At 38.4% G+C, this 9,163-nt stretch overlaps 1 protein-coding gene across 3 annotated transcripts; it reads left to right on the forward strand.

Moving 5' to 3' along the window:
* Window positions 1-3,693: 3,693 nt before the first annotated feature.
* Window positions 3,694-8,911, forward strand: LOC104220829 (4-hydroxyphenylpyruvate dioxygenase). 3 transcript variants are annotated; one of them, XR_011407579.1, is made up of 5 exons: window positions 3,845-4,562; window positions 5,155-5,707; window positions 5,984-6,453; window positions 6,549-6,858; window positions 8,466-8,564. XR_011407579.1 is itself a non-coding variant. In XM_009771786.2 (3 exons), the coding sequence occupies exons 1-3, from the start codon at window positions 3,959-3,961 to the stop codon at window positions 8,650-8,652; spliced, it is 1,344 nt and encodes a 447-aa protein (XP_009770088.1). In that variant the 5' UTR covers window positions 3,694-3,958; the 3' UTR covers window positions 8,653-8,911. The 3 variants fall into 3 exon arrangements, 1 of the variants encoding a protein (XP_009770088.1); XR_011407578.1 differs by having other exon boundaries at window positions 5,984-6,858; XM_009771786.2 differs by lacking the exons at window positions 5,984-6,453; window positions 6,549-6,858 and having other exon boundaries at window positions 3,694-4,562; window positions 8,466-8,911.
* The last annotated feature ends 252 nt before the right edge of the window (window positions 8,912-9,163 follow it).

Genomic DNA, 9,163 nt, shown 5'->3' on the forward strand with positions numbered 1-9,163 from the left:
CAAAAATAGTTCACTTTTGCATTTTTAATTATTTAATTGTGAATTCGTCCCGAAATAGTTTTTAAAATAATTTTAGAAATCAATTAGGGAGATATATTAGGACTTTATTTTAATTGTTGCAATTTTATAAAATCAGAAAAAATACAAAATATACAAAAAAAATATAGATAAAAGAAACAAATGAAAAGAAAAAGAAAACAAAAGAAATAGAGAAAGGGCTGCCCACGATTTGGGCCATGCCCAATTCATGTCACTCAGGCCCAAATGCCCAATATAATTCGACCCAGTCCAAGCCCTTCCCACCCGGTCCAATTCATTAATCCTCAAAACGACGTCGTTTGGGGGACAGTAAATCCTGGCCATTAAAACTTTTGATCCGACGGCCAGGAACCCCCTTCCCCATTTTAATATAATTGTCCTAAAATCTGGTCTTAACCCTAAAGTACCAAGTCCGTCTTCCTCGTACCTCTTCTGTAACACCGCTGGAGTTACCGCCGGCGGCGAACGCCACTAATGCCATCGACCACCAAAATAACACCACGAAACCTCCTCTTCTCCCTCGTCATGGATCCACCACCCGTTGTCTTCAAATCCAGCCCTAGCTCGTCGAATCTTCGATCAAAGATTCTCCGGCCAAAACCTAAAGTAACCCAATCACCACCAAATTAACACCATGTGACCGCCTGGGCCTCCTCTACCCAACCCCCATAGCCCTATCTCTCGAATCTACCTGGAACAGCTCGAATATCAAATCGAAGGTTTCCGAATAAAACCTTAAGGAAAAATCTCCATGATTTTGGACCCTAACAACCCTAACCAGGTGTTTTCTTATGAAAACACATGGTTAGGGATGTTACGGGTCAGAAATTTTGGGGGATTTGGAGAAGCAACCACTGGCCGGAGCTCTTTGTTGTCAGTGAGTTCTTATTGGTATTTTCTTTTATCTTCAATTTCTTTTTCCTTTTCTGATTTTCTGCATGTGTGAATTCCTTGGTTAATGTCTAGTTAATTTGCGTTTTAATTTTTGTCAATATTGCTCTAATCTTGTGTCCTGATTTGATTAAGTCTAGTTGTTTGTTTGATTTTAATATGTTCCAATTCCTCATCTTAGTTCGATTTATAATTTGTTAATTAGTTTTACTAAGTTTTGCTTAAATTAATTTCTGGTGTTCCTTTAGTTAATTACTAATTAGTTCAGTTTCAGTTTAATTAGTCGTCGTTTGGTAGTTAGTTTGGTCATAAATTCTGAGTTCAATCGATAGATTCAACAAGAGTTTAAATTGGGGTATATTCAGAGCTTAAGAAACTGTCTTGGTTATAGCTGTAGTTTAGCTTAAATTCAGGGGTAGTTTAGACATTTAGGATTGAGCAGCACATGGTAGTTGAAACTAGAATCTTCTAGGGCCTTATAGAATGGTACTTTGGTGTAAACTTCAATAATTTTAGTGGGATTACTTGGGTAACAAGTTAGAAAATAAGGGACTAGTTGAATAAATAGGTAAGGGACTGACATTGAAAAAATCTGAGGGCTGCCCTCAGCTCTGCCTATAAAGGCATGCCTAAATGCCTTAATGGAGGAGGTTTTTGGAGCCCCAATATTCCAAAAAAGAAAACTCTCCCAGTCCATATCTGAAACTAAAACTTCAGATTCAAATATTCTCCTAAGTTCTTATTGTCAAAAGAAAAAATGCAGTAAAAAATCATCAGCAAAAGTACTGTTACATTGAGCTTTTGGCTCAATCTCGAAATTTCAATAGTTGTTCTTGGTCTCATAGCTTGATTCTAATGTGTTGAAGTTCTTCTGAGGTCTATTAGTTCAATTTGGGTTAATTCAAGCTCAATTTCGATTTATTTGGGTGCATTCAGTTGATTTGTGGTCGATATCTCATTTTAATCAGGTTTAGAGTTCACTCTGGGCTGTGATTTCATTTTTCTGGGTTGTGCATTTGTGTTTGGTTGATCATCCATTGGTTTGTTGCGTTTGAGTTGCTGCTGACTGACCATTCCTCTGTTCCAATTCATAAAACAGGTACTCACCATGAAACTCAGTGCTATGTAGATCACTTGCTGGAAAATGAAATGAAAACTGGAGCTTCAGCTATAGATATGTCATTTGTGAATCTCATCATATTTTAACAGTTTTATGTGATTTGGTTGCTCTATGATACAATCAATTTGAATGTATAACTGAACTAGCAGAACTGTGTTATTTAGATCGCTGGACTGTTTATTTGTAGTACTTAGATTCAGCTTGTTTAGCTTAGCGATTTTCTGTTTAAAATGCAAAATCATAAACAGTTCAAGTTTGGGGTGAAGCTGGAACTGGTATCTTGTCACGTTGAGTTCTACTCTAGATGCTAAACATGCGTCCTAAATAATTTTGTAATGCAGTAGCTTTGACAATTATGAGTCAGTAGCTAGGGTTAATAGTTCACTTTAGCCTTAGCTGTTTTCTCGTCAGTTGGTTCATAAATTGGTTTAAAAGCAACACAAATTAGGAGATATAACATTTATCTTGTAATTGGCAGCGTGAGTAAATTTATTAATACGTTTGTTCATTTTTAAAATCAGGACGACATAATCACTTTCTTGAACAATTTGAGAATCAGTATCTAATTGATCTAGGTAAGTGCATATTCATTTCTTTTGTTAGAAAAGTGGAGCCCATTCACGAGAGTTTGGGCTTGATTGATTTGGGCTAATTTCAGGTCCAATGACCGTGGCTGTGGAAAATTTCGGCCGGTGTAACACTTTCAAATGTTGTTTTATTAATACTAATAATTGGTTAGGGCCTTTTCTTTAGTAGAGACAAATAAAAAATAGGAATTCTACTAGCTCTAGGGTCTGCCTTTTTAAAATAAAATTTGACGAGCCTAGCTGAACAAAACACATAAACTGCGGGGCCCTCAATAATTAGTTATAATGAAATACTTAAAATTCGGGATGGGCCGTTTAGCGAATTTCACGGTCTTCCCTAAAGATGATAGCGCGTTAGACACTTTGGATGCGCTTTTAATTGAATTACTTTCCTAAACTCGGGTGCGCATTGATGCGATCCAAATCCAAATCTCAACGAAGTCAAGATGCGTTAACAACCACGGGTGCATTCATTGCGACGTGGTTCGAAACGCGTTTTCATGACATTGCAATTCTTTTAAAAAACGATAAAAGCGGTTTACGAATAAAAGGCACATAAGCTAGCATGTATTAAAATCAGATAAAATCAAATACAATAGTTGAGCGACCGTGCTAGAACCACGGAACCCGGGAATGCCTAACACCTTCTCCCGGGTTAACAGAATTCCTTACTCAGCTTTCTGGTTCGCGGACTGTTAACAGAGTCATATTTTTCCTTGGTTCGGGATTCAACCGGTGACTTGGGACACCATTAATCTTTCAAGTGGCGACTCTGAATAATTAATAATTAAATCCCGTTCCGATTGTCCTTTAATTGGAAAAATTCTTTTACGCTCTTGCGCGTGTATGAAAAAGGAGTTGTGACGGTGCTTTATCTGAAACATGCTTAATCACTTTGTAACTACATGAACATAATTGTTATCATTGATTTAGCTGTAGTCTTGATTTATATGTTGAACACTCATCCGTAATTTATTATTGTCGTGTCCTTGTGCGCCTTGTTGATAAATTGGGAGCTTATATCTTTCATGAAAATTTAGCATCATTGTTTTCCGTGTAATTTCTTCCTTGAAAAAGGTTATTTTCTTCCATGAATTAAATCCACAAAATCGAAGAGACGTGTGAAACATTCTTGTACACGTGTCCTTCAGTTCAAATTCACCGCCCCAAAATCTGGTTTTCTGCCAAACAATATATATAGCAGTTCAGTTCAGTTCAGTTCATCCCCACAAACATTACTGTCAGCAACAAAAACACTCCACAAAATTACTCACATTTCCAAAGTACCATCTTATTTTGCCTTAAACAACACAAACAAGCCATGGGCAAATTAGAAACTGTCACCACCACCTCTGCTGCCGCCGCCGATGACTCACAGGAGCTGACCACCAATTTCAAGCTAGTGGGTTTCAAGAATTTCATTCGAACCAATCCCCGTTCCGATTTTTTCTCCGTTAAACGTTTCCATCACATAGAATTTTGGTGCGGCGATGCTACCAATACGGCTCGCCGTTTCTCTTGGTCTCTCGGGATGCCAATTGCAGCTAAATCCGACCTCTCCACCGGAAACTCCGTTCACGCTTCGTACCTCCTCCGTCCCGTTTCAGGTTCGCTTCAGTTCCTCTTCACTGCTACTTATTCGCCGTCTATTTCGACGCCGTCATCTGCAGCCATCCCCAGTTTCTCTACTTCCACACACCGCTCTTTTACGACAACTCACGGGCTCGGCGTCCGTGCCGTTGCTTTGGAAGTGGAGAATGCTTACACGGCGTTCTCCGCGAGTATTTCACGTGGGGCGAAACCCATGTTTGAACCTGTGACTATCGATGAACGAGTCGCGGTGGCTGAAGTTCACTTATACGGCGACGTCGTTTTGCGGTTTGTGAGCTATCTGAAAGATGCGGACAGCCTCGTTTTCCTCCCAGGTTCGGTGAATTATCTTCATCTGACATTTTAACTCGCCCCTAACGTGCTGTCTCACTTTATTACTCTATTAGATATCCAATTTACATGCGGTGTGATAATATAAAGAATTTTGTACTTGCCTTATCAATTTTTTTGTTTTTAAAAATATTGTCAGTCCATTTTAACCTGTTGTACCGAGTTATTTGTTATTTTTTTAGTTATTAATCTCACTTATTATATACGATTTAAAAATTCTTTTATTTTATTTGTGTATACGTTTAAAGTCCATCAAGTACGTGAAAATACTTTCTTTTTGTTGATGAGTGTAGGTGAGACAGTTTGTTTAGTGAATCCGTTAATGGAAAACTGTTATATATTTTTGTTTGCTTCAACGAATCGATTTATAAATCACGTTTCTTTATTTGTTTATGTCCGCAACACATTATGGCCTGATTTTTTTCTTAGACCAAGTAGGTGGAACCTATTTTTTTTTTCTTTTCATGAATGGTGGTAAGAACTTGTGCCTGTTTCAATTCATTTGAACCGCCTCATCTAAACACTTAAATGGTTTGAAATGAACACTTTTTGTCTATTTATTACTATTTGCAACAGGTTTCGAGGCCATGGAGGAAACAGCATCGTACAAAGAACTGGATTATGGGATTCGCCGGCTGGACCATGCTGTTGGGAATGTGCCGGAGCTGGGTCCTGTAGTGGACTATATCAAGCGCTTTACGGGGTTTCATGAATTCGCCGAGTTCACAGCTGAAGATGTTGGGACTGCTGAGAGCGGGCTGAACTCTATGGTCCTGGCAAACAATGACGAAACAGTGCTGCTTCCGTTGAATGAGCCGGTTTATGGAACCAAAAGGAAGAGTCAAATTCAAACGTATTTAGAGCACAATGAAGGGGCAGGAGTGCAACATTTAGCTTTGGTTACAGAGGATATATTTAAAACATTGACTGAAATGAGGAAAAGGAGTGGGGTTGGGGGTTTTGAATTCATGCCTTCACCTCCGCCTACTTATTATAAGAATTTGAAGAATAGGGCAGGGGATGTACTGACTGATGAACAGATTCAGGCGTGCGAAGAATTGGGAATATTGGTGGATAGGGATGACCAGGGGACCCTTTTACAGATCTTCACCAAGCCTGTGGGGGACAGGTATGTCAATCACTCCTTTTTCCTTTGGCTCGTATGGAATGAGGTATCATTTATTCTGACCTTACACATTATAATGGACTAATGTCATAGATACTGACAGTTTAAAAAAAATTTCACATGAGGTTAGCTAGTTGCAGTAGGTTACATATTTTTCAAACTTTATATTGGTAGTGTATATAAGTTAAAAGCTATTATTATGTTTCCGTTGCTCTATATTTATTCTCTCTTTTTTTAAAGAAAACCTGCTTATGACTTATGAGATATATATAATCCTAGAGAGCTGAGTGTTCGGAGCTTTGCAAGCTGGACCATGAAAAATGGATTCTTGAAGTGGCCAAACTGTCGAGTGTGTAGTCTCTGCAGGATGGGAAGTTCATGTATTTGTAGGTCAAGGGGGAAGATCAGGGCTGTAGGAATGGATGGATATTGAATCATTGAAAATATGAAAAGGAGATCTCTGAAATTGTAGCATGGACAGTAACAGTAAGGCATCAAATAACAACGCTTTACTGTAGCAGAGTTACAACCATAGTAAACTAGAAGCTGGCATTACATTTTCTACCAGTTTCTGTCACTGGACTATTTGCTTTAAAGATCCCCCAAGTTTAGCTAATATGTGAAGTTCTAAAAGAGAGTGTTTGCTGATGGAAGTATGAGGTCTATTAATCTGACTGGCCTTTTTGTGTTTTACCTATTTGTTCTTGAGCTGGGAGTTCAGGTGCTCAACTGCTCTATTTTGGATTAAGGTCGGTAAATTCAGTCAATAAGTTCCTTAGGAGTGATATAATGAATGCAGCAGTTCCGTTTGGTGTTGGTTAATTCTGGTCTATCTTTGTATTAGTTCACTAGCATATCAGGAAAAGTGACGTTCCTTTCCATGATGAGACCTCACTCCACTCCAAGTAGGCGAATCTCATGTTGATCTCTAAAACAGAAATATGTGAAACACCCTCGAAAATGAAGGTAGTACAATCTTTTCATTGGTATTCACATAGTGGGCAGTAACTTAGGAATATTTGCACCACTTCGCTTTTGCCCCATTGCTTGCTCCGCAGATTCTTTATTCATGGTGTCTCACTCCTAATTCTTGGGACTCCTGTGTGATCTATTTCTGGTGCCATGATCTATCTGCATTGTTATTGCTCAAAATGGTAGGTATATTTACTTTGGATCTTGCTCTTTATTCCATTACATAAATATATAGGAGCAATCCTTTATTCTAACATCTTTTATACTGCACATCTTATTTTCTTCTTCGTTTTCTGTTTGCATGTCGTCTCTCACATCTAACACTGAAGTGTATGCTCCAAAATGAGCTCCATTATTGCCTTGAGATAGTGAATATGTTTTATGCCATCTTCTGTGGCTAAGGGACGTACTTTTGTATTCACTGTTCAGTCCCATATAAGGCATCGTTGTTCATTGAATGGCAATGCCTTTTCACCTTGCTATCTTGTGGGTTTTCTCTTCCAACTCCTATACTCATTTGTTATCGGTTAGGGAATTGCTCCATCAAGGTTTGTGACTCAACCTTGTTGCCAGACCATTCTAATTATCTTTGTAGATTTCTTTCTGATGAGCAAGGATGCCAGATTAACAAAAGCAGTGGCCAAATGGGTTTCGCATATTTAGTAAAGGAAGCCAAAAGATTCAACCTGATTTCAACATAGCATTTGCAAAACTCATTTTCTGCTCAAACCAGATAACTGTCTGAGGTCCCCACTTCTCCCTCCAAAAAATAACAGAACAATAGCAGTGTGTTCTTGTATTGCACCTCCTTGAAGCTAGCTATTGCATTAGGATTTAGGACCACGGTGAGCACAACCAAATGTGGCTTGGCTAGTATAGCCGTTCAGATTTCCTATTGCAGACATTTGGGGAAGCTTCTGAATTGAAGACGGCCAAGTCTTAACCCTTGAATGTTGAAACAATTTCCTCACTTTTAACGTATCATTTTTGTTTCCCAACTCTTTGCCGTCTCCGTTAGTTTCAGCTAAATTATGTACGTTAGGGTCATGCTTCTTGGTCCTTAGAACTGTACACTACCTCCAATATAAATTTAACATCTTTATTGAGACATGTTTGGGCATGAAACACCAGAAGCCCTATCCCAGGCTTTCTTTCTTTCAGTCTGATGACTAAAATTCATTTTGTGATACAATCTTGAATCTTCTACTTTTTGAGAAACCACATGTGAGGTTGATTTGTTTAGCTGTTTGTCTGCTTTGACATAAAAACAAAAGCAGCAATGGGAGGTAGAAGGAGTTCTAACCTTTCGGCAAGCGAACTTTTGAAAGGTTTAAGTTTGTTAAGGGATGGGAAAATGATTCAAGGACGGGCTCACATAAAGTAATAACATGTTAACATGGACTATATAAAGTTGGCTAAGTTTGGAATACTAGTAGTATTTATTATCATTTGGCTTGACATGTGCTAGTTAGGACTAACACAAGGAATTGGCTCACGTGTTCAACATTATAGTGGGAATGAAAGAAACTGGTAAGAAGAAAAAGAAAAGAACAGCGAGCTTGAATCTTCTCTTATGTCAAGAAGATTCATCATTTCATACATATGCAAGAAGATTTCATTCTCGTCCTATTTACGTAGTAGAGTAGTATTTTTGGACGATGAGTATTATTGAACCTCCTTGCGTCCACCTAGCTCCGTCTCTCATCCTATGTTGTAACCACTGCACTTTTGCAAGTTTCTTCTAGTAAAAAAAAATAGTTTTGACAACTATTGTAATTGTTTTCTGCAGACCAACTATATTTATAGAAATAATTCAGAGAATCGGTTGCATGCTCAAAGACGAAAAAGGACAGGTGTATCAGAAGGGCGGCTGTGGAGGCTTCGGAAAGGGAAACTTTTCAGAGCTCTTTAGATCCATAGAGGAATATGAGAAGACGCTTGAAGCCAAACAAGCTAATCAAGTTGCTGCTGCTTGACCATATAAGCATTCGCGTTCTTTTTGCCCCGTCTAATCTGACATTGTGGACAAGGGCGTCTTGACTTGGTATTAGTACGTTAGCTGCTATTTGACGTCTCTATTATTAATGAAAAAGGCTTCTGTATATAAGTTTATCCGACATGCTTTTATGTAAAGAGTCGCTAAATAATGGAAGAACCAAAACTCAGGTATTTTTAGTGTAAGGGGATGATTGTACGGGTGGAAGAAGTTTACGATATACCATAAGTTCTTCTCCAGTTCTTGTTTTTTGGTCTCTTCCTCTGTTGTTCAGATCATTACGTTTGACTTGATCAAGGCGTTGATTCAATAACACCAGCTAGAAGATAGTTTTGTCACAAAAATAATGCACATGATTTTGGAGTCGAATTTTAAATACATGGGTCATGTGTCTTCTTTTTATCAACCTTAATCCGTCACCCCTGTCGATTTCCAGGGAAGAATACTTGATCCTTCAAGCACTGCTCTGATTTTCTCGCGAGGAGACTAAA

This window comes from Nicotiana sylvestris, chromosome 5, assembly GCF_000393655.2.
Source record: "Nicotiana sylvestris chromosome 5, ASM39365v2, whole genome shotgun sequence".
Lineage (NCBI taxonomy): Eukaryota > Viridiplantae > Streptophyta > Magnoliopsida > Solanales > Solanaceae > Nicotiana > Nicotiana sylvestris.